Raw genomic sequence first — 23,331 nt, forward strand, 5'->3', positions numbered from 1 at the left:
TCCGGGCTCTGACCTCAGCCCTTCTGCTCTTCTGCCTCCCTTGCCCAGGCTGCTCAAGATGAGGACAGATGTGCCTCCTGCAGAGACATCCACATCCCAGTCCTCAGACAGCTGCTGGGACACCTCCTCCTGCTTTCCTGCCAGGAAGGAAAGACCAGCCGTCTCGCTTTGGACGCTCTTTGTTCCCTCCTCGTGTTCAAGCGTCAGCAACAAGGTAAGAGAAGCTGTGGCAGCTGCATCCCTGCGCACACTGACATCACCCGAGACGTCTGCTTCTCTTCCTGGCCATTGCCACGCACCGCTCTTGCGCTTGCTGGAGGCACCACCACATCACCAGCACTGCCTCTCCTCTGCTCCTGACCCACACGCTCTCTCCCACACTGCTCATCGTCCCGTGGAGCTGAGCTGCTCCTTCAGCCAGGAGCCAGCCCCAATCCACGTCTTCCCCATCTCTCCTGAGGAGCTCGTAGCCCTGCCTCGCAGCGCGCCAGCCACGCGAGCCGCCCCTCCTGTCATGGCACCATTATTCCAACCACGCTTTAACTGTGGGACTCCTGCAGAGCTCTAGGTCCTTGGAGTTTCCCAGGCCAGGAGCCTTCGCATAGGTACACTGGAGGCAGGTCAACCTTCAATTTACACCGCTATCCAGCACCTCCTCCGCGACTGTGGATCATAACCTGTCTCCTCAGCCATTCCTAGTTCCAAGCTCTTTTCTGGATTTGGGAAGCTTGCTGCCTAAGCTGCTGTGTCTTGCCGACTCTTCTGCCTTTGCCCTGCTCTTTAGGCACGACACTGCCAGAGGATCGTGCACAGCTCCAAGGGGACTGGGAAGCTGAGATCACCTCCTTGCGCTCTTCGCCTGACGCCAGGCACATTACCAAGGTAGTGAGCTTCCCCCTTGCTGGAACACTTCTCCGTGGCATCAGCAGGGCACTCGTGTGAGCAAAGGCACCCAGACTGGAGGTGGCATGTCTTCACTCCCTGCCTCCCGCCCATAGGCCTTTGGAAAATACCTCCAGCCCGAAGAGAGGGCAGACATCGTCCTCACAATCATTGAGGCCATGAGAGACTACAGCACCTTTGACAGGGAGCTGGCCGGCAGCATGATGGATGTGGTTATGGGAGACCCTGACTTCTGGCTGACGGATGTAAGTGGCCGCTGGCTGGATTGCCCTGCCCTTGAGCCCTGTCAGGCCTTCTTGCTCCCTCCCTCCCTCCCTCCCTCCCTCCCAAACCCAGCTGTCTCGGGCACCAGAAGGCACCTGAAGGCATCAGAGAGGGATGGGAAGGGCAGCTGAGGAAATGGCTGCACCCCAGTGGCAGCACCATCCTCACCTGTGTCCCCTCCAGGTGCCAAAGATCCTGAGCTGCATCCACAGAAACCTGACAGGCATCAGCACGGCACCAGCCCGGCAGAGCGTGGAGTCGCTGCTCCTCCTGATGGCTAACAGGAACCCTGGGGAGGCAGTCAGGACCATGCTGGAGATGCGAGGAGACAGGTGCTGGCCCTGACAAGCCCCCTGAGGGCTTGCTCCCGCTGGGGAGAGGGGCCCGGGGAATCTCTGGCTGACAGCCCCACCGGGAACACCACTACCTCAGCCCTCTCCTGCTGCCCGGGGCGTCCCAACCCAGGGGCAGGGGCTGCGTCCCGCCCGGCTGTCCCAGGCCGTGCTGCTGTGGCCGAGGCAGCCCGGCTGACAGAGCGCTCTGGCTTGCAGCACTGCCCGGGCCATGTGGGAGCTCATGTTCTCCACACCCCAGACGCTGGATCACATCTTGAAGGAGCTGTTCCTCCAACTCCAGCACGCCCAGAACAGCCTCTTTGACACTTCCTCAGAGCAAACCTGCCTCCTTTGCTTGGCTGTGAGTTACCAGAAAAAGCCTTGGTGCCCTCCCTTTGTCCTCAGCTGACGCTGGGAACCAGGAGCTGCACGCTGTGGGGAGCCTCAGCGGCTCTGCCGGCCGCTGACTTTCTGCTGGGGTTCTTTCAGCTGCTGGCCTCCGATGACTTGGAAGGCCAGGACTTGCAGACAATGCACAAAGCCTGGAGGTTTCTGAGGCATTCCAGCCTGGGGATGATCTCACTGGTGCTCACAGGCGTCATCACATTGTCAGAGAGAGCTGACATGGTGAGCAGGGCGTCATCAAGGGGAGCCAGGTTGGCAGCCGGGGGCTGGGACAGGGGGTGAGGCGGTGGTTGGCCTTGGCTGGCAGTCAGGCGGTGGGGTGACTGCTCCAAAGGCCCTCCCTGCCGCGGTGGGGCCTGGTGGCAGCCTGGGGAACTTTCCAGGCACGGACCTTGTCACAGGAATGCTGACTCTCTTTTTCACACAGGCAAGAAGAATTCAGGTCATCCTGCCAGACATGCTGGAGGTTCTGCAGGATGCCCATGAAGATATCAAGAGGAAGGCCCTGGTGGTCTTCCAAAATGTGATGGGTCAGCTGAAGAAGGAGGAGGCCAGCCGCATCGCTTTGCAGCTGGCGGAGAAGCTCCTGCCCCTCTTTGACCACGTAAGGCTGATGCGGGAGCCTGAGCCCCAGAGAGGGGCCCGGGGCAATGACAGCTGCCCTGCAGCCCAGCCCTGCGGGCAGCACTCCAAGCAGGGTCTCCTTCTCCTTTCTGCCCGCGGCTCTTGTGGGATGGCTTCTGGGTTCTGCAGCCCAGCCCAGCTTCTCCCTCACAGCTGCCCCCAGAGCCCCCAGGGCTCCCCGAGCTGCGCTGCCGGGCAGGACACCACATGTTGTCCGCAGACACCGCGGCAAAGGGGCTGAGGCTGAGCCAGCGGTGCATGCCGCGGAGGTATTGCCCAGGACCTCCTCCTGAGCCCGGCTGCGGGGAGCTCTTCCCTAGCATGGCTGGTGCAGCTGCTGGGGAACGCTGGGTGGCTGGGGGGAGCACTTGGAGGCACAGCCGCTGCCTGAGGGAACTCTCTTGAGAGGCCTTTCACGGGCCAGGGGCCATTCAGCCGCAGCTGCAGGTTTGGCGCACAATTCCAGCGTGCAGAAGCCGAGCCCAAAGCATCTCCCCTCACATCAGCCATGCTAACGCTTCTCCTCACCGTGGGCAGAGCGCTCGTGTTGCTGAAGTGCTACTGTGCTTCTCCCTCCCAGGAGTTCATGCCGCTGAGAGAGCTCTCCATCAGCCTCTTTGGAAGGCTCATGCAGATTGTGCTGAGGAAGAACAGGAGACAGATGAAGACGACAGCACGAATGGGCCTGCTCCCACTCTTCTTTCACATGCGTGACCAAGTGCAGAGCGTGGCCAAGGTACAGATTTCCAAGCTACGCAGAGATGAGATCCCCAGATGTTTGAGCCAGGGCACGGCCCAGCTTCCTAAGGGCGGGATCAGCCCAGGAACAAAGCCAAGGGGAGGGGGACAGCAGGTCTCCTTCCCCAGGCCGTGGTGCCATCTCGCAGCTTCTGCTGCTCTGCAGGTCTCCAGGGAAGCCCTCCTTGCTGCAGCAGAGCTGCTCAAGTGGCAGGAGCTCAGACAGCTGCTGCAGACCCAGCAGACGTGGAGGATTGGAGAGTGCTTGGTGAGCACAACCCCCAAGCCCCTGGGCCCAGGCTGCACGAGGGCTGCCCCCCGCGTCTGGGCTGCGGGCTCTGCAGCTGTGCGTCGCCTGCGTGGCTCCAGCCCGGAGTCCACAGCCTGCAGCCACATCCTTGATCCCTGTCCTGAAGAGCAGAGGCCCCCAAGGGCTCTTCTCCGGGCTCCTCTCCCCTCCCTGCAAAACGCGGGATGGAGGGGTCTCAGCAATGCTTGGGGGTGCGGGAGGAGGCACTGCTGTGGCCGAGTGGGGAGGGGCCGTGACATGGCCATACCCTTGCGCTCTCTGCAGCTGGCGCAGGACAGGAGCAGGGCTGAAGACTACTGTCGTCAGAGCCTGCCGTACCTGAAGGACACTCAGGCCAGCTTGCGGGAGACGGCCGTCAGGTTCTTGGGTGAGCCACTGCCCCCGGGGTGCCTCTTTTGGCAGCCTAGCCCCAGTCCCTGCTGCTGCACTGGCAGCAAGGAGCAGCCCTGTGTCTGCCAGAGCCCCGGCGGCCCCGTGCAGCCCCTTGGCCTCCCTCTCCCAGCCCTGCCCACGCAGGTGGGCTTGGTGGCTGCCTTGCTCGCTCCAGGCCCCCTTGGGTAGTGGTCTTCCCTGGGGTCAGCCCTGACGAGGGGGAGGAGGCCGTGCAGCCCAGCTGGCAGGGCTGGGGACTGTGCTGCGGGGAGCACGCCGGGGAGCGGGAGCTCTGACGAAGCTCTGTGCCTAGGGCTTGCCGCTCGCACCCTGAGGGACCAAAGCCGGGAGAAGGTGTCGCAGATCTGCAGGGGTGAGTAGAGAGCACGGTCTGGAGGGGATGCCTGGGGGTCTCTGCAGACGCAGGGGTTCATCTCAGCTCTGTGTCTCTCTGTCGCAGCCCTTCACACCTTGAAGAATGACAGTGAAATCTCCGTCTTTTCCCTGGCAACTCAGACCATCCTCATCCTGAGCTCCCAAAGCGTGCAGCAAACATCAGGACGCACCCCGCAAGTGCTCTGCTGCTGGCGCTGATAAGCCGGGCAGCGCTGCCTCTTTCTCAGAAGACAAATCAAACTTCTGAATAAAACTGGAAGAAGAGCCCAAATCCACGGTGTCCTTCCGATGCGTAGTGCCCTGAGTGTGCTGAGCAGACAGCGTCAGGCTGGGCATAATGAAATGAAATTGTAGTTGATATCCCTCAGAAGAACTCCAAATGCTTTAAAAAGATAGGTAACCGTCACACAGGCTCTTTCTTTAGATTCCCCAGTTCACCGTTTTCAACCAGGAGATCACGTGTACCTGAAAACTTGCGAGTCAGAACCTCTTCAACAGGAATGGAAAGAACCATATCAGGTGCTTCGAGGAACACTTAGAGCCCTTAAATTTGAAGGTATTGATTCTTGGATTCATTATCCGAGAGTCAAGGAAGCACCGCCTCCAGAACAGAAACAATGGATTTCTAAAGAAACAGGACCTTGAGAGTTAACACTCTCTCACCGTTAATAAATTATACAAAATCATATCAGAACACAGAATCTATTAAAGGCACTTTAGAAGTAGTGCTAATGATACCTTTTGTTTTACCGATGTTTTACCGTGTGGAAGCTCATGTTCTCCACACCCCAGACGCTGGATCACATCTTGAAGGAGCTGTTCCTCCAACTCCAGCACGCCCAGAACAGCCTCTTTGACACTTCCTCAGAGCAAACCTGCCTCCTTTGCTTGGCTGTGAGTTACCAGAAAAAGCCTTGGTGCCCTTTGTCCTCACCTGACGCTGGGAACCAGGAGCTGCACGCTGTGGGGAGCCTCAGCAGCTCTGCCGGCCGCTGACTTTCTGCTGGGGTTCTTTCAGCTGCTGGCCTCCGATGACTTGGAAGGCCAGGACTTGCAGACAATGCACAAAGCCTGGAGGTTTCTGAGGCATTCCAGCCTGGGGATGATCTCACTGGTGCTCACAGGCGTCATCACATTGTCAGAGAGAGCTGACATGGTGAGCAGGGCGTCATCAAGGGGAGCCATGTTGGCAGCCGGGGGCTGGGGCAGGGGGTGAGGCGGTGGTTGGCCTTGGCTGGCAGTCAGGCGGTGGGGTGACTGCTCCAAAGGCCCTCCCTGCCGCGGTGGGGCCTGGTGGCAGCCTGGGGAACTTTCCAGGCACGGACCTTGTCACAGGAATGCTGACTCTCTTTTTCACACAGGCAAGAAGAATGCAGAGTCCCATTCCAGGTAATTTTTTGGTTACTCTTCCATCTTGTTTGCAAAGCTGTCTACAAAATCTTGATCTTCCTTTGCTTTTACTGAACTTATGCTTCCTGCAGAACGAGGTACTTTTCTGTGCCAGCCCAATCTGTACCATGACTGCAGTGGGCAGGAAAGAAGGACTACCAGTAAAGTTAGAAGCGTGACCTGTAGCATCTGAAGGAGCAAGGGGTAAGTGAACAGCTAATTTAAATGTTCCATTCATTAGGTTTTGACAAGAGAAAACAGATTTACAGTTTTAATAGAAGTGCCTATTCAATAGTAAAAATCTGTTTTAGTATTTTTCTCTTTTAATAAAAAAAAAAAGAAAACCTGAAATTTCTTTGAAGAAAACGTTTGGATGGAAGCTAATTTTTTTCCCTTAAAATTGTCACCCAGGAATTTCTACTGTGTAGGAAGGGCTGCACTTTAAAAAAAAAAAAAAAAAGCAGCAGGCCAGACTTGTAGCTATAGCATTATTTTCTGAAAGTCACATTCAAGTGGCTGAGCTTCTCAGACCACTGTTGTGGTTTTGTTTAGTGAGGGGGGCCTAAGGTGGTAGCTTCTGTCCTTAGCCCTTGGGTGTTTTCTTGGCTGCACAATGCACGGCCAGTGCAGCTCTGCATGCTTTCAGCGTCCGGTCACTTCCCAAGCAGAGGAGGCTGTACACTGAAAACTGGTGCATGCATACAACTCTGTGCACTGCTTGTTTTATCAACATGTTGATCTTTGGAGACTTAAAATGGTTTCCTTACCTTCTTAGAGTCTTTGAGAGTTTCATACAGATCACAATGGGAATACACAATTAGCTCGAGTCTTCACACAGTTGCAAACTTTACTATTCACAAGCCCAGGATTTTTAATCTAATGATGTTTGGTGATTGTTAGTTGAAACAATGTCTGGTGTTTTTTGATAGCAGAAGTTGGTGGGTTAGTACGTGGTCAGTGCTAACACCTTCTCTGCGCGAGTAACGTGTCAGCCTTACACAGGGACTGTGATTTCCTCCTGCAGTACTTGAAGTGTCAGGGACAGACAGTTTGAAGCCAGGCTGGATAATGTTCAGCATAGCAGGGAGGAAACTAGATTGCATCTCTTTAATGGTGCTGCTTTGCACACTCAAGCAAAACCTGGTTTTTTAGGTTTTTTTTTTCTTTTGAGAAATCAACACAATAGCGGTCACATAGTTGTAAGTAATTAAATGGTAATCGGTTTTTAATCTTTGAGCTTATTTTTTATTCCTTTGCTACACTAATTTCATAACTCCCAGAAGTGAATGCGTTTTTACTCAGCTGGAGCCTTAAATGTTTTATTTCCTCCTTTTGGTAAATATTTAAAGATCCCATTGATCTACCTCTGAGCCTGAGAGCTGGAAGCAGCAGATTCATCACACATGAGAAATAATTTTAAATCTTGCTTTGAGGGAAAACATGGCTAAACCCTAATCACAAACGAAATGTTTACACGGAAACAAACACTTCCAGGAAAATCCTAGGTGACTACAGCAGTCACGGGTACTGAAATGAGCAGGGTGCTGGCAGGTTATGGCATCCGGACAGTTACAGAAGTGTTGAGGGACCAGCTGAGCCTGTCCCAAAGTTTTGAAGTAGCCATTCAGAAGCTGGTCAGGCTTTACCCTCACCCTGGCTGGGCTCTTCGCTGCTCTGTGGAGACTGCTCCAGAGAAACAGTCCCCTGGTTGGTAGGAACCTTCCAGTCTCCAGCCTAAATGTGCACGTGGCTGCTGCTGTGTGTTCTCAGGCTGACAAATATTCAGAGTTAGGAAATTCCAGAAATTCACAGGCAAAGGCAATCCTTCCTCTCTCTCTCTCCCACCTGCCAGAGGAGATGTATCATCCCTCTCCTGCTGCGCCCCCAGGAATAAGCTCTCGTCACCACATATTGGTGAGACATCAAAGCAGGCTTTTATGTAAAAGTCTTAGTTTGTGATAAAATAAAGGCTAAAGGCAAATCTGGGAAATAACCCAGTCCAACTTCCTGCACATGAACGGGGAAGATGCTTACGTGGAAGAGCATAGTGGACTTTAGTAGTTATAGTGGACTTTAGTATAGTGGACTTTAGTAGTTATACTCTCTGGAAACAATAATGACATATCAATAGTAATGTATTTTCATATTCAATACAAATCTCATCGTTGCTATTAATTCATGGAAATTATTAAGGTTTGAATTGATAGAATAATTTAAAATAGGGTTCAAATGTGAATTTGTTTACAAAGAAAAGTTTAATACAAATGAAGCTGATGCGACACTCTGCAAAGCGACTGGAGCTCAGCAGAAGCCCCTCTGAAAAGCTGAACAGCTTCATTCTTGATGTCAGACCATTTGCGGCATCAAAAGTGGATTTAGCATAGGATTTCTTTTACACATCTGCTAGGCCTTCCTTGGTGGTGCAAGTTGGCCTCATTGAGGCTGGGTAAAAAAGGCGATAAAAATCAGGACATTCATTTTACATAGAGCTGGTATGTTTTTAAGAACAAAACAGTTCCATTTAAAAAAAAAAAACAGGTATTTTCATCAGACGTAATGGGGGGGGGGTCTTTCCTTCCTTCCCCGGGGAGCTGTGGGGCGGATGGGAGACCGGGCTGAGGGAGACCCGGCTGCGGGGGGCGGGCGCTGAGAGGCTTTCGGTACCGCAGCCCCCGGCCCTCCCGCTTCCTCCCACAGCCCAAACCACCGCAACCCCCAACCGCTCCGACCCCGCTGGGCGGCGGCCTCTCCCAGGCCGCGGCGGCGGGCACCGTAGTGCTGAAAGGGACGAGAGCCCGCCCTGCCGCCGCCGCCTCCGCCGCCGCCGCCGCCGCCTCCGCCGCTGCGGCTCCCGCGCCGCCCCCGCCCCGCAGCGGCGGGCGGGCTGTGGCGACGCGCCATGGCGGAGCGCGGGGCCTGAGGCGGCGCGGGGCGGCATGGAGGCGGATTTCGCCGCCTTGGGGAGCCCGCTGTGCGGAGAGCTGAAGCGCTTCTGCCGGCGGGTGCGGGAGACCTACCGGGAGATCAAGGAGGACCTCACCCCTTACCGGGATGACCGTTACTACCGGTACGGGCGGCGCGGACGCGGCTCTTCGGGGACCTGGGGAGGTTGGGCGGGGAGCAGCGTGCGGAAATCTGGGGCCGGGCTTCATGCGACGACCCCCGGCCGCGGGCCCGGGAGCAGCCGCCCCAGCCTGGCACCTGCCCTACCCGGGGCGGGACGCGGTCCGGCAGCGCCTCTGGGCGGGTGGTCCCACACCTCCGCTCCTACCCTTACCCATCAGTATCCTTCTGTGGGTGAGAAAAGCCATTTCCACTCGCATTCCTCTCTTCTGAGCCTTTCCCACCGTCAGGGGAAGCAAGTTAGGGGAAGGTGGGCTAAAGCAGCCGTGAGACAATGCTGGAATAGCTGGAATAGTCAGAGAGGCTGGCAAAGGCTGAGGTCAAAAAGGGCCTGTGTTTCATCTCTGCCTGGCCCTGTCTTCTGTTTCCACGAATGACCGGAGATGGCTGGAGAGTGTCATTGTTGTGAGGTTTCAGAAGGACAGGAAGGACTCCAAAGGTGTTGGAGGGCTGGGGGAGAATTTTGAGGTTGGAGGAAGGGTCTGAAAAAGTAGAGTGAAAATCAGGAGAAACAAATGCCAGGAGGAACTACACAGAGAATGAATGCTATCCTGCCACACAAATACAGGCTGGGGACAAACAGTTAAAGAACATTTTTGTAAAAAAAGGGTATGGGAATTATAATGCTTTATAAAATAATCTCTTTCAACGACATTGTCTTATACATGTGAAAAAGGTAAAGTAGTCTGGGGTGTGCTGCAGAAGCACGGTTCTTAAGGTGCAAGAACTAAACCATCTATTAGTCATCACTCCAGCCCGTAGCTGGAGCTGTGCCCACTTCTGGGCACCACGCTTCAACTGCCTGCCGGTGGAAGAGAGCGTAAGGACAGAGACAGGGCAAAAGCCTAGAAAACGCAGCCGTGAGGAAAATTTGGGGTTGCTCCCTGTCCTGGTTTCATCTGGGATGGAGCTAATTTTCCTCTCAGTAGGCACCATGTTTTGGATTTAGTATGGTGAGGGGGAGGGAGAGTCATCGCTGTGTGGTGACTGGGTCTAAACCATGACACTGCCCCAAATGAAGAAACACCCAAGTTGGAGGGATCAGAATTTTTGTAAAGAGAAACTTCACATTCATCTTGGACAAAAGATTACGGAGTAGTATTAGTTGAAGCAATAAAAGGTCATATTAGACATTAAGAAAAAACTTCTGAATAGGAAGGATGGTAAAACAGTATGGAAAGTATTATCCAGGGAGACTGGAGCATCTCCATCATTGGAGGTCTTTAAAAACCTTTGACAAACGCATGCCAAGAAAGACACAGATCTGGCAGATGCTCTCTTGAGACAGAAGGAAAGATTAGGTACCTTGTGAGGTCTCTTCCAGCTCTGTTTTACTATGAATCTGAGCGTAAGTCCTTCTGTTGGATTGTGCACAGTGCCCCAGTTCTGCTTCCATCATTTGACTTCAGTATGCTGTGTCTGTTTTTCCCAGTGAAGGGGCAGGTGGTCCATTAGACTGAGTTTGTCTCATTGCTCATGATAGCAGAGACTACAGAGAGTCACAGAGTTTGGAAATGCTGCCTGACAGCTTGGCAGAGTTTCACATAACCGCGGTCCTTCCTGTCAAAACAGCAGCTTCTTGTACCCGAGCGTGGTGTGAGGAGCCGTGAGAGGTGATACGGAATGATGGAGATGTACCTGTGTGCATCTGGCAGCGTGGTAAGGAATATTGGCACTAGAATGGAGAAAGAGGGGAGACATAAGCTTTGCATTAACAAGTAAGAGGTCCTGGGGGAGCCATGAGTTCAGCTCTGTTTCCAGAATAAGCTCGAGCTCTCCAAGGGAAATTGTTATTAACTCATTTTTACGACTTAAGGTGCGTATGGAGGGACTTTCTGTATGGAAAAGAGAAGATGCTACTCCACCGAATCAAATGAGCTTGTAGAGTTAGTGCTAGATTGCCCTTTCTTCAGTGAGAGTATCTCCAAGAGGTATCAGCTGCAGGTCGTCTAGAATGAAATGGAATAATGTTGGGCTCTTGGCAAGGAAGTAACGTTTCCTGACTTAGAGGTCATGCTAGTACTTCTCTTCATTCCCAAGACCTTAACCTAAGTGACCTGGTGTAAAATAAGTTTGCTGTTACTGTCGCTGCATACCTGCTGTTCTGGTGAATGTTTCTCTTCAGCATTATGGCGGGATGTAGCAATGGCACCCGCTTTTTCGACTCCTGGTAAGGAGGAGGGTTTCTTGATGCTACCATAGATTCTTCTTACAGCCAACTCTCGGTTATGGGAAGGAGAATTAGATAATTCAACCTCTTCTCTCTGTATTTTATTCAGTACCTTTGCTCAGGTTATAAATGAGCACACTCAGGGATGTAATGGAGATACTTACTGCTCTGACAGCAGAAGGAATTTTGGAAATTTGACCAAGAAAATGCTGTGTGTCTTGTCTTTGCTTCAAACCAAAAAGGTTCTCTAAAATAATCAGCTTACTAAAAGCAAATAATATCTTATACCAGACTAACAAAATGAAGATATGGTAAAACCATATAAAAGCATGTTTTTTTCCCTCTCACACACTGGATTCACAAATGTGAGGCCACATTTGGCCACCACTGCCAGCCTTAACTCTCCCCTCCCACTGGTTGAGCAAAGCCATTGGGCCATCAGCTGGTGGTTTCCATCACCTCTTTGGAAATGGAGCGGTCTAGTCCATTAAGTGGTAGGGGAAGAGCAGGCAGGGAGGGCATGAGCTTACAAGTAATCAGTATTTTCTAGAAAAAAAAAAAAAAGAAAAGGCTTCTGCAGTCTCACTCCTGATTTCTTTAAGGACATCCTTCTCTAAGTGCCAACAGAAAAACTCGAAACTGGAAAGCTTTGGAGCGGAGCTGATACCGAAATGGAAAAACACCACGCAGTCCCCTTTGTGACTGGCGGGGAAATAGCTTTTCTTGCCTCAGGAGTGCTCATTGTACGCTGTGCTGGTGTGTGCTCATTTGCAGTGACAGGGGATTCAGTGCAAGGGGACAGCCTAGCTCAGAGACGGCTGATGAAGCTGTAATCCCAAGTAACTGTGCTCTTGCTGCACGGAGGGCTGAGTCATTTCGGATTCAGCTCTAAGGTTGACCCAGTTTAGCGCCATATTTTGGTGATGGTTTCCTTTAAAGCACAGTGCTCTTCAATGTGTGGTTCGGCCGAGATGGAGAGAGCAGTGTTCGCCATGACTCAGCACACCGATTAATGCCACCTGCCTAGCTTAATGGTTCCCTTAGGCAGACACAGCACTTTATGGTGTGCTTGTAAAAAAGCCTGTATGTTCACAGACTAATTGACGCGATATTGAATAACCTCACTGGTAACCCCAATAGAAGGTTGGTCTGGACTTAGTAAGATCAGTCTGTGGTACACCAGGAGATGCTCGGTGCCATAGATAAGCTCAGAGAAGGCAGAAGAAGGGAACAGTGATGACTGTGACTCTCTCATCAGTCCTGGGGACTGCCACAAAGCGCATCAGACTCATTACAGCAACTTCAGGATTGCTCTAATTTGTACCCCTGAAAAATTGCTCCAAACAAGCCACTCGAATTACCAGGTTGTTCTCTGACGTCTCTCCCTCCCACTCCAGTCTGTTCCTTCCTCCCCTAGCACGCCCTCTGGCCAGGATGGCAGGGCAGGGAGAGCCGATGGAGCACCGGCAGCCCACGACTGCCTCCGCTGCACTAGGCAATTTTAAGTAAACTATTAATACGAAAAGAGCTTCATACGATTGTTACTAAAACATCTGCATTTTTATTTCCTTGACATGTTGTCAGGGAGATAGGCAAAGCTCCAGAAGACACCAGACCTCCCTATCAGCTGACAGTGTTCAGTGAGAGTTTCATAACTCAATTGCCTTGCTAATGTTGAAGAGTTCAGCATGCTGAAAAACATTTTGATAGGAAAGCCAGCAACTAAAGTGCCTACCTGAGGCAGAGGAGAAAGCAGGAGGGTGCCCAAGTTGTGGTCTGACATCAGAGTTGCATAACTGTCAGTAACAACTTGGTATTCTTGAAAAATCCATTTCTAGGTTAATGAACGTCCCCCCCATCAGCTTATACAGCAAAGTGCAGTGTTGACACTGAATTTAGTAGTAATGCCCAGAGATTAAGATGAATGACCTACAATCTGCCCTGCTTTAAATAAGGGATACATTTTAAACTCCTGTCATGCAATAATATGACACTTTATGCATCCAAAATTAAAGACTATGTATAGGATATCATGAAACCTATTATTTAACTTGCAGCTTTAATTAATGCTTGGTGATGCTTATACGGGTAGCAAAAGAAGTAATTATAGATGATACTGATATTCTTAACTTCTCAGCTTCTCCTATTAGTGTTTCCAGTTCATTAAAACATAGCTAATCTTCAAAACATGGGAGAAGTTAATTCACAGTGGTGCTGCTCCTTTGGCAAAATGACCAGAGAACAGCACACAATTTGAATCAGCAATGAAGAGAAGCTGTTCATTGTTCCTTAGAGAAACTCTTGTGCCTGCATGCTTCAGAGAAGAAACATGAATTTTGCCAGAGAAGGCTGTTGTGATAAGGATACACTTCTTCCCACCTTCTTAAAAATCTCTCCCAAATGCTCAAAGTGCAAATCTCTGGGAAGTCAAGGGGTCAGCAAGACCTTGCTGGAGAATTGCAATCAAGTTCCCTGAAGGTTCATGCTGCTTCCAGCCTAGACCCAGGCAGGACCTTCAGTAGCTGCTTCAAGCCACAGCTGGTACCTCCCTCTTGTTCTTCCAGGGCTCGCTGCTGGGTCCTGGCAATTGGGGGAAGAACCCAAATGACCCCAGTGTGAAGCACACAGCTAGGGCTAGAAGGCTTGAAAGAGCAGCAGCAGGAGACTAACGCTGTAGATTCATGATCGCTTTAATCTGCCATAAGCTGGCTCTGCGTCTGGAAGAAGCCATCCTAGCTCTCCTAGTCACACATTCCTGCTGTCTTCCTCATCTGCCCACAAACATTCCTGTAGCTGCACAGTGACCGAGCAACGGATCCAGCTGAACACCCTCTTTATTCTGAGTGGCTTTTAACTCAGACTGTTGCTGTGATCTGGTTCACCACTAAACTGCACCAACGTTTGTGCTGGCAAAAACCAAAGAGCTGCAGAGAGGCTGGATTTCTTCTTTTGTCACTGATGCTGTAGGTATGAGTACAAACTGAAAGTACAGCCTAAGTGTTAAGGTGGTCACTGTAAGTAGAATCCTGTCTGAGCTGGCATTCAGCCTGCTTGTTCATAGATCAGCCTGCCTCTTCCTCCAAGCTTCATTCTCCATACCCTGTCCAGTTTCTACAGTAGATGAGGCAGACAGTAGCTTCCTGCGCTATTTCACCCCAGAGCAGGTCAGACGAGGCACCGAGTGAGGCACTTTCTTGTAAGAAGCACCGCAGAGTGAGACTCTGACTGTGGAGGGAGAGGTGTTTCACAGCGCCTTTCCTCTGAGTGTTTAGTTTGTAAACTCAGTACCATTATTTTCACCAAACTTACAGGGTGCAACCTGTGTGTTTGCAATGTACTCGCAACCCTTTGGAAGCTGGTAGATGGCAAAGAGAAATGTCGTCCCATGGCTAATTAAGTGAGGTGCTTTTCAAGCTCTGCCACCCACAGTGCTCTCCAAGTGACACTTGGCAAGGCGTAGTCTCCATGTGCTTTGATTTTCTGCCTGTTCAATGAGAAGAACACATTTTTGTTTTGGCAGAGTATACAGAGAAAAAGTTCGCTCACATTGTGAGACACCTGAGTGCCAGAGGGATCAGGGCGGTCATTCAAATAGCTCAGATGTGCTCACATAAATGGCAGCAGTCGTAACTCTGCAGCTGCACTTCACAGTTGCTGTAAACACCATTCCATCATTTTCCGGAGAACTTGCTGGAGAAGCCTGAAGTGTGCTTGAAAGCTACAGTCTGCATGTCATAGTCACCTGTGACCCAATGACTTCAAATTGTGGCTTGGCAATGCTATCTTGTTCTGAGCAGATACAGTTTGTTAGGTTGTCCTGATTACGCAAAGCTTTATTTTCTGCCCTGGAGTAGTGATTCTTGTTGATTTTTTTCAAAGCTGATTTTTGAAGGCTTTCCTTCATCACTTAGTATTATGCATTTCTCAAGGCCACCTTTTTATGAGATGGCTAAATGAGTGTCAGTGCTGTACATCAGACATCTAACTGATGGGATAAATACCACTATCAATGACTGAATTCATTCCCAGCATGTTTCTTTTGGGTTTATGGGTGTTACACAAAAGAGATACTGTATCCCACAGGTCGCCATTAATGACACGAATTATGCACAAGGCAATTGAATGAAATTAATAATATTATTAAGTACCTTTAAAAAGTAATTGCAATAAAACCATCTTACCATCTAAATAAGCTTTTAATGGAAGTATTTAGTTGTTGAAGAGATAGTTTTTAGATTTTATGTTGACAAATCTATCTAAATATTTCTGGAGTCATCCTGAGGTGGCTCCATCTTACGTATATGACAAACACCAGAGCTGGGAATTTATTCCCAATTTTATCCTAGACTAGACACTGAGTATCCCCAGATATTTAAGTAACTGCAGTGCTGGCTTTTTATAAACAAATGTTAGAGCTATCGAAAGCGAATACAGAATGTAACTTGGCAAAATCCCTAAATGTGCCTAATTCTCATAATCTCTACCCAGTGCATCTATTGACCATCTTTGTTGCCCAGTCTCAGGATATTTAATAGGAAAGCAGAACAAAATACAAATTTATCTCAACATTTCATAGAATCATAGAATGGTTTGGGTTGGAAGGGACCTTCAAAGGCCATCTAGTCCAACCCCCCTGCAAGGAGCAGGGACATCTCCAACCAGATCAGGTTGCTCAGAGCCTCATCCAGCCTGGCCTTGAACGTTTCCAGGGATGGGGCATCCACCACCTCTCTCGGCAACCTGTGCCAGTGTTCCACCACCCTCATTGTAAAAATTTTTTTCCTAATATCTAATCTAAATCTACCTCCCTCTATTTTAAAACCATTATCCCTTGTCCTATCACAACAGGCCCTGCTGAACAGCCTCTCCCCATCTTTCTTGTAGGCCCCCTTGCGGTACTGGAAGACCGCTATATTTGTGCAAGAATAAAATGAGTGTTAGGTGCGATCTGGAGGTATTTGTTAAGTGGTGTCTTTAAAGCTGTAGTTTAGTCCTAGGATTTAATTTGCTTGTGAGCTGACTGAATTCTCTGTGAGCAGCACACGTTAGTCCCACCTCGAGCACCACAAAGCCGTGTGCGGGTGGCTGCAGCGACAGCATGTTCATTCCACGGAAAAAGCCTTCGCCATGTGAAAAAAAAAAAAAATTGCAAACCAGGAGGCTGTCTCTAACGGGCACTAAACCTGCACACGTTCAGCACGGACGAGCCACCTGAGTCCTTATGCCCAAAACCGACAGGTTTCCATCAGTTCAGAACCGCTTCTCTGCTCATGCGGTTGAATTTCCCTCTGATGAGCGTGGCTGCCGCTCCGGCAAGACCAGCTGGGAAAGGACACGGGGGACGCGGGAAATTCTGCCGTCACCCCCGCAGAATGACGTATTTCGAAGCCCCCGCGTTCAGCAGGGAAGGACAAGCCCCCCGCCCGAGGCCTGCTCACACCGGCGCGGCGCCCGGCAGCGAGCCGCGGGGGCGCAGGCCCGTGTCCCCTCCGGCGCTCCGTAGCTCCGCCGTCCCCTGCCGGCAGCGTCGCCTTTGGGCCCCGCGGCGGAGGAGGAGCGGGGGTTGTTGTGACGTCTCCCGCGCGGCGTGGCGGCCGTGTGACGCACGCGGAAGCCGCCGCAAGGCACCCCTCGCGATTGTGCCACGGCGGCGGCGGCCGTTTGGCGAGGGTGGGGGCAACGGGGGAGGGGGGAGGAGGGAAGGAGGCGGTGCCCCCACTGCGCATGCGGCGCCGGGATGGAGCCGTGAGTGGCGGGCGGGGGAGGGAGCGCGGGGGTGGTCGCCTCTTTTCGCGCTGGGGTGGGGGCGCGGGGGGGGGGACCCTGGAGCGTGCCGGGCGGGGCGACGGCGGCGGCTCGGGGAGGGGGGGCTGCCTGCCCTCACGCTCGCGCGCTGTCGGCGGGAGCGGCTGTTTAACGGGCGGCGGGGAGCCCGCGAGGAGCCCGCCACCGCCCCCCCCCCCCCCCCCCCGCCACTGAGTGGCGGGGGTGAGGGGCACGCACCGGCCCGGCGCTGTCGGGACCGGGACCGGGACCGGGACGTCCTTGTTGGCTTGGGGCCGGGGCCGGGAGAAGAACTGCCTTCCTCTAGCCGGGTGCGGCAATTTAAGCTTTTCCCCGTGTGTGAAGAGCTGAGTCTTGTCATTCAGTTCGTACGCGGCAGTTCCCGTTAGGGAGATGAGACCACCGAGGGTCAAACTTGTGTTTCTGAGGCCGTGGTTCGCCGGTCGGAAACCCGAGAGTGACTCCCCGCTCCTTCAGAGGAACGTGCGGTTTGTCCTCTTGCGTGAATAACCCCCTCTGTGTCTCCGCTCTGCTAAGGAAAAAGAAAACCTTGTTTTCCCGGATGCGTCTCCGCGCGGATAGAGCGGTAGTCCTGACTAATTACACAGACTTCGATGAGTACAACAAACAAGACGCTACAAAAAGCCAAACCCACCCCGTGCACGTGAGAAGTTTAGCCTGATCGGAGTTAGCTGTTAGTTGTCATATAACAGAACTATGTAGTACTGTGAATATTAATTGTATGCATCTTTTTATGTAGTCATGTGCTGCCTCATTAGTTATTAACCATGGTGGCATACACCTGCAGGAAGAAATTCAAGGTCTTCTGAGGGACACCGAAGCAAGCAATGTCTTTAAACCGTGAGAAAGTGCAGTATGTACAGACAGACCCAGTACTATCAACGTAGGTAGCGTATGTAATAATTTAAATCAATGTGGTTATGATGGTTTTATTTGGGAGTGAGCCTAAAATAGAGAAGAGCAGTTGGAGGCAGAGATGTTGAAGCTAGTATGTCAAAAAAAACTGCTGTGCGTAGAAGTGAGTTATTTCTGACTTTAATATCAACTCTGTGCTACCCTCTGCTTAATCCCAATTTTGTCACAGCCTTCCCATCAGTAAAGTGAGAGCCTTCAGTGAAAATGGTTGTATGAAAGGCTCTGTTTTTCACAGTAGTCTTTACTCTAGTAAAGACAGTGTTGTGCAGGCATGAGAAGTGGTTTGAAGATGAGGAGTAGCCTGAGAAACAGTTTGCTTAACCATTTGAGCCCAAGCTTTACATGAAGAGCAAGTTGTAACCTACCTTTACATCTCACGCATGAGCGGTTACTGAAAGATCGCAGTTGTTATGAGTGTGTGTTTCCATAGTTCAGTCTACCACAGATTGCGTTAGTGCAGTTTAGCTTTTACTGACTGCTGTTTGAGATGTCCAGGTATAATATTCCTCTGTTCATATCTCAGTGCTTTCTGCTCCTTTGTGGTTCGTTTGAGACATACCCAATTTAATTATAAAATGCTTAGTTTCTATCTTAGTCAGGATAAATGCAGTACAGGTGATAAAAGCTGCCTGAGAAATCTGTGGACACTTGGATGGCTCATCTTGAGCTTTGGACTGCCTTGGCTGGGCTGATTAAAGCATCTTCCATTGGCAAAGTGAAGCACAGTTCTTTACTTGTTTGAACAGGTGCTTCCAGAGTGAGGAACCTTTTTTGCTTTTCCCATAAATGCCTTTCACGTATAAGAAAGAAGCTGTTAACTGGGGGATCATCAACTTGCACTCATGTATATTCATAAATTTTTCATAATCTCTTTCCAAAAGGGAGATGTTAAACAATGAAAACATGGGAGGATCGTTATATCTGCTTTGTGTGTCCCCTGGTGATAGGTTGAAATGAGGCACGTAAACTACACAAGGAAATTCTGCCTTGGAAGTGAGGGGCAAAGAATGCATCATCTGATAGGAATGCTGTAAATTGTTCTTTGCTGTCATGATAAAGGTAGTTAAGATTTGTCTGTTTTCTTAGATTTACTCTTACAAAAAGTGTCTGTGTTGCCTTACTGACCTGTGAAACAGCACGTGCAGTCAGTGGCTTAAATGAGACTTCAGGAGTACTGGTAAGAAAGAAGAAGGGAAAAGACAAAAGTGTGTCCCTACTCTCTCAGGTCTCCTCTCTTTGTAAAGTGCCAGCATGGCGGTTCGTAGGTAGGTGTATACCTGCCCATTTTGACTACTAGATGTTGCACCACCTGGAGAGGAGTTGGAATAAAGAATGAGCCAATGTCTGGAACATGTTTCTTTGAAAACTTGCAAGTGTATCTGTGGTTTGCCGTACAAAGCACTGCCAATAGCTGTAAAGCTGCGAATGCTGGCTCGGTGCACTCTGGTGAGTTTTCTGTAAGGACTGTGGAGATGAAGCTGCTTTTCGTGTTCACGTTGTGCACTTTGAAATGTCTGCAAAAATTTGGAAATCAGGAAGCGTATCAAAAGAACCAAGAATATGCATAGCAAGTCAGAAGTATGCTGCATCAGCCTGTAGCTGTTAAGTGGATGCCCAGATGTGAGCTGTTAAGAACAGCACAAGCATATGTGATACTTTCATGCATATCTACGATACTCTTCCAGTCATCAGCTATTCTTAACCTGTGGACTTTTCAGTCCAGACCCGGTTTCTGTGCATTGAGTGGTCCTCAGTGGGTGCTCTTCCGTGAAGCATTTGTGTCTGCTTGAGCTCTTATCGTTAATGATGTCAACATTTTATGTACCATTTGTTTATATCAAGGACATTCTTGTTAAGAGTAGTATTTTGGTATCTCAAGGTAAGACCCCATACATGGTGTCTTAGGCAGACAGGGAATACCACATCATCTGTGGAAGTGAAGGAACCCTTGAAACGGATAGGAAAATGCACCTTATTTATTTAGTTAGTTATTTCAGTACTAGTACAGACGTAATAGCTTTTAAGTTATTTAAGTGCATTGATTTAAGGAGAAAAACGTAGTTCTATCCCTGCAAAAGTTGCGCAGATGCATCCTGGTTTGAAATGCCTCTATTAATTGGCATTTTTCAAAGTCAACTTAAAATCATATTTTTCTGTGAGACTTCTGTGTGATGATCTCTGTGATAGAGATCTGATCTATTCCTGTTTATGGTTGTGATCATTTTGTGTATGATTTACCTTTTTTGCCTGTACAGCTAGCTATTCTGACTTCTGAGGCTGGTGTGGGGTTCTTGCTCCTCGTAACAGTGTGTGGCAAGACAGGTTACACTGTATTTGCAGGTGCTGTGCCCACCAGAGTCCTGTACAGCCAGTTTGTGCAAGCTTGTAGCATTTACAGTTACTTGCTTGCAGTCCTCATTACTTCTGTGGGTTTTTCCCCCTTTCACCACCTCCTTTGTGAGTTAAATTAAGATTTGGATCTTTCAAACTTTACAGTAAAGGAATTATATAATTATTTTTGTAGTCCCTTGTTTGGAGAGAATGCAGTGATTCTTAAAGAAAATAGAAGTTATTATAAAATCCTTTTACTGGTTTAAAGTTAATTGTTTGCTTTGTTTTCAAAGGGCTGCCAGGCATGCAGGCCTGGCATACCTGGTCCCACAATTCAGGCTGGGCTTATGGAAAGGATTCCACCACGTTTTCTGAATTTCTTCATTAATGTGGTGAACCAGTAAGAGCACCATTCAGCCAGTGAAAAGAAGTTTTATTCCAAGCTGGAAGGGAGCACTGTTGTTAAAGTCTTGTGCCTTTATTTCTTTCCATGGTGGTGCTTGTACGGCTTTATCAGAAAACATCACCACCACCACCCCCAATCCTACAGCTTTCCCATATAAACTCTGTGGCTTTCTGTGATCATACCTACTGGAACAGCAGTAGAAAATCAACTATATGGTAGCTCAGGTCTGGCTTAACTCAAAACAAAATGTTGGCTGTATTTTGAAACATGGTGGATTTGTCCTTTTTTGAACTATGCATTTAACAGAAAGGAAGATAAAGGAGGGATGCTTTATGTAGGATTAATCCTTTGATCGTATTTCCCTTAACCTAACAGGACCAGAATTTACTTTTTTTTCCAAGAGAATGCAATTGGTCTTTTCTGTACTTTCCCCCCCGTTCTATTTTGTCTTTAACCTAAGGATAACCACCAACCAGTTGTGGAAGAGATGTCGTTCTTTTGTATATTTGTATTTCAGTGTTTAGTAATAAACTTAAGTTCAGGTTTCTATTTCCCAAGCTTTGGTGGAGCTCAGAAAAGAATGCAGAGCCTGAGCACGCACATTTAGCAGATCTGCAGTTCTGTCTTACTTCTTGCTAGGAGTGATCCTGCAGAGATGAAGTGTGTATATAGGGTGTGGAAAGATCCTGTGCAGGTAACTAAGTTGTTAGTGATGTCAGTCCCTTTAGGTTAAGCTGTCATTGCAGGAGACATGGTGTCTTGAATGTTTAAGTTATTAACGTATGAACTGAAAAAAAAGTAACTTCTTCTTCCTCCAAGAAATGCTTTCTCTTGCTCAGGTCTTAGGACAATAGAAAACTCTAGCATAAACAGAATGGGCAAAATTCATACATTTTTGGGATGCAGATCTGTGTGCACATACATGTGTCTAATAATTCCTAGTAGTTATCCTTGCTCTGTAAAGCAGCATTAATATTTTTTTTTCCTTAGTGTTACATGTTACCTCAGAGTTTGGTTTAATTTTCTTTGTGGAGGAATGAATGGGGTCTATTTTTTCTCCTCCTTTAGAAATACGGCGAACACCTAATTCTGTGCTTTCTTTTGCTTCCTGTAGGCTGGCACCGATGCGATTATATACACTGTCCAAAAGGCATTTTGTTCTGGTCTTTGTAGTATTCTTTGTTTGTTTTGGTTTGACAGTCTTCATAGGAATAGCAGGTAAGAATGTTGTCTTTTTAAAAGATTACAGTTCTTGTATGCTTTGTCTAAATGTGTTGGTATTTACAGATGTGTTTAAATGCGAATAAGCTTACTGCCCTTGAGATGTCTGAGGAAGCATTACTTTTGACAGAGAGGGGGAAGTGTTTCTTCCCTCTCATTTGTTCATAGAAGTACTACCTGCACAGATGTGGTATTTGCAACTGCTTTGCAGGGGAGAGTCAGTAAAGTAAAACAAAACCAGCTTCATTGTAACACAATTTTTCAGCAGACTGCTGCCTTAATTTTCTTCTTTGTATTTCAGTCTGTAAAATGGTGGTGCTAATACTTGATTTCCTGTGAGGAAATTGATAACTGTTTGTAAAGCCTTCTAAATGTTTGGGTGATAAATGCCACAGAAATATAAAATATTTTAGTAATGTAGAAATATGAACATCTGTTGTTGAATATATATGAGCTTAGGTCTCCAGCCTTTATTGGAGTCATGACGTGATCTGGGAGGCTAAGCGCTTAGTGCCTGGGTACTTATCCTGGAGATCAGAGAGATTTATAGAAGCCTGCTCGACAAAGATGCAGAGTGTCATGAGGCAGATGGAAAGCGTGGGAGCCCTCTGTATTTCATGCCAGAGAGCTTTTCCAGGTCTAAAACGTACTCAAAAAAGAAGTTAGCACGTTATCACTGCAGTGTTAGTAAGCTAATGCTCTGCTGTCAGGATAGCTTTGTCCAGACAGAAGTTAAGTGGCAGACGGAGAGGGAAAGGGAGGGATTTGTTCTTATTAAGCAACCTGTCCTCCATGTAAGAATTATTTAAGGATGTTACCACCTCCCCCCACTTTACTGCTTATTTCCACGTCACCCAACTTGTTCTCCTGTGCCACTGTCTGACACCTCTTGACCTGCCTGTAGGGTTGTCTCTACCTCTGGCCTGTCCTTCACCTCCTTTAGGATGAGATGGGCTGCCCAGGCCTGGGACTCATCTGCTTGTGCCTGCCTTGGAAAGAAGAGGGGGGTTAATTGGAAGCAGCTGTTTGGGCTTTTTCTGCCCATCTGTGCTCATAGGCAGTACATTCTTCATAATAGCATTAAATAATAAAATTCGTCTGTGAAATAAAATCTTCTTTCCTGCTGTTTGATTTATTGTAGCAGCCTGAGGTCCAAGCAGACTTTCAGTTTGTAAAGGTTAACCACTGACGTTCCTGTGACTTGCCTGAGGATCCTGAAAGACATTATTTGTACACTAAAATACCATATAAATACATATACAAAAGTGCATTTTATATAAATGATAAAGAAAAAAAAAAGAAGGAATTACTTAATTTAGTGTAATTTGCCTTAAAAAGTAAACCATACTTATAGTTGTGTATTTATACTGCTCAGTTGCATGAAACAACATTTAATTCTTAATCGGTAGCAGAACCTGAAAGAGAGCTGTGTTGGTGTGTGGCGTTGCGTCTGCATGCAGAATGATCTGATGGTGTGGTTGCCTTTGGTCTGGGGGACGTGGCTGCTGTAAGCAACGCTTGGTCATCCGTACCCTGCTGGGATCCCAGGACTGGCCTGTGATCCCCTTCAGGAACTGGCAGGGCTGTGGGATTCTTGTCCTTGTAAGATGGGTTTGCTGGATAG

The 23,331-nt window shown here is 49.1% G+C and overlaps 2 protein-coding genes across 8 annotated transcripts in view; both read left to right on the forward strand.

The window, feature by feature from the left end:
- Positions 1–1,046: 1,046 nt before the first annotated feature.
- Positions 1,047–5,915, forward strand: LOC147601418 (uncharacterized). Its single transcript, XM_086744647.1, has 13 exons — positions 1,047–1,148; positions 1,351–1,499; positions 1,719–1,863; positions 1,992–2,129; positions 2,335–2,511; positions 3,112–3,267; positions 3,436–3,537; positions 3,844–3,946; positions 4,265–4,324; positions 4,412–4,524; positions 5,140–5,241; positions 5,366–5,503; positions 5,829–5,915. Exons 1-13 carry the CDS (start codon positions 1,062–1,064, stop codon positions 5,913–5,915), a joined length of 1,557 nt encoding a protein of 518 aa, XP_086600773.1. The 5' UTR covers positions 1,047–1,061.
- Positions 5,916–8,623: 2,708 nt separating this feature from the next.
- TMEM181 (transmembrane protein 181) overlaps positions 8,624–23,331 on the forward strand; it is a 35,539-nt gene continuing 20,831 nt past the window's right edge. For 2 of the 7 annotated variants that reach the window (XM_086743584.1, XM_086743585.1), the window contains exons 1-2: positions 8,624–8,803; positions 21,601–21,704. In XM_086743584.1, the coding sequence (XP_086599710.1) occupies positions 8,673–8,803; positions 21,601–21,704 (235 nt within the window). In that variant the 5' untranslated portion in view covers positions 8,624–8,672. Of the gene's footprint in view, positions 8,804–16,691; positions 16,775–17,105; positions 17,478–21,031; positions 21,181–21,600; positions 21,705–23,331 lie in introns of those variants that run through there. The other 5 variants (XM_086743587.1, XM_086743590.1, XM_086743586.1 and 2 more) reach the window with 4 other exon arrangements.

The sequence above is a fragment of the Chlamydotis macqueenii genome, chromosome 3 (assembly GCF_036417535.1).
Source record: "Chlamydotis macqueenii isolate bChlMac1 chromosome 3, bChlMac1.mat, whole genome shotgun sequence".
NCBI lineage: Eukaryota > Metazoa > Chordata > Aves > Otidiformes > Otididae > Chlamydotis > Chlamydotis macqueenii.

Excerpts from the sequence above, each read along its gene's own strand:
- LOC147601418 (XM_086744647.1), top strand. The coding sequence starts at position 1,062 with ATGAGAGACTACAGCACCTTTGACAGGGAGCTGGCCGGCAGCATGATG. Across the intron at positions 1,864-1,991 it reads CCTGCCTCCTTTGCTTGGCT|CTGCTGGCCTCCGATGACTT; the intron begins GTGAGTTACCAG and ends GGGTTCTTTCAG. Across the intron at positions 2,512-3,111 it reads TCCTGCCCCTCTTTGACCAC|GAGTTCATGCCGCTGAGAGA; the intron begins GTAAGGCTGATG and ends TCTCCCTCCCAG.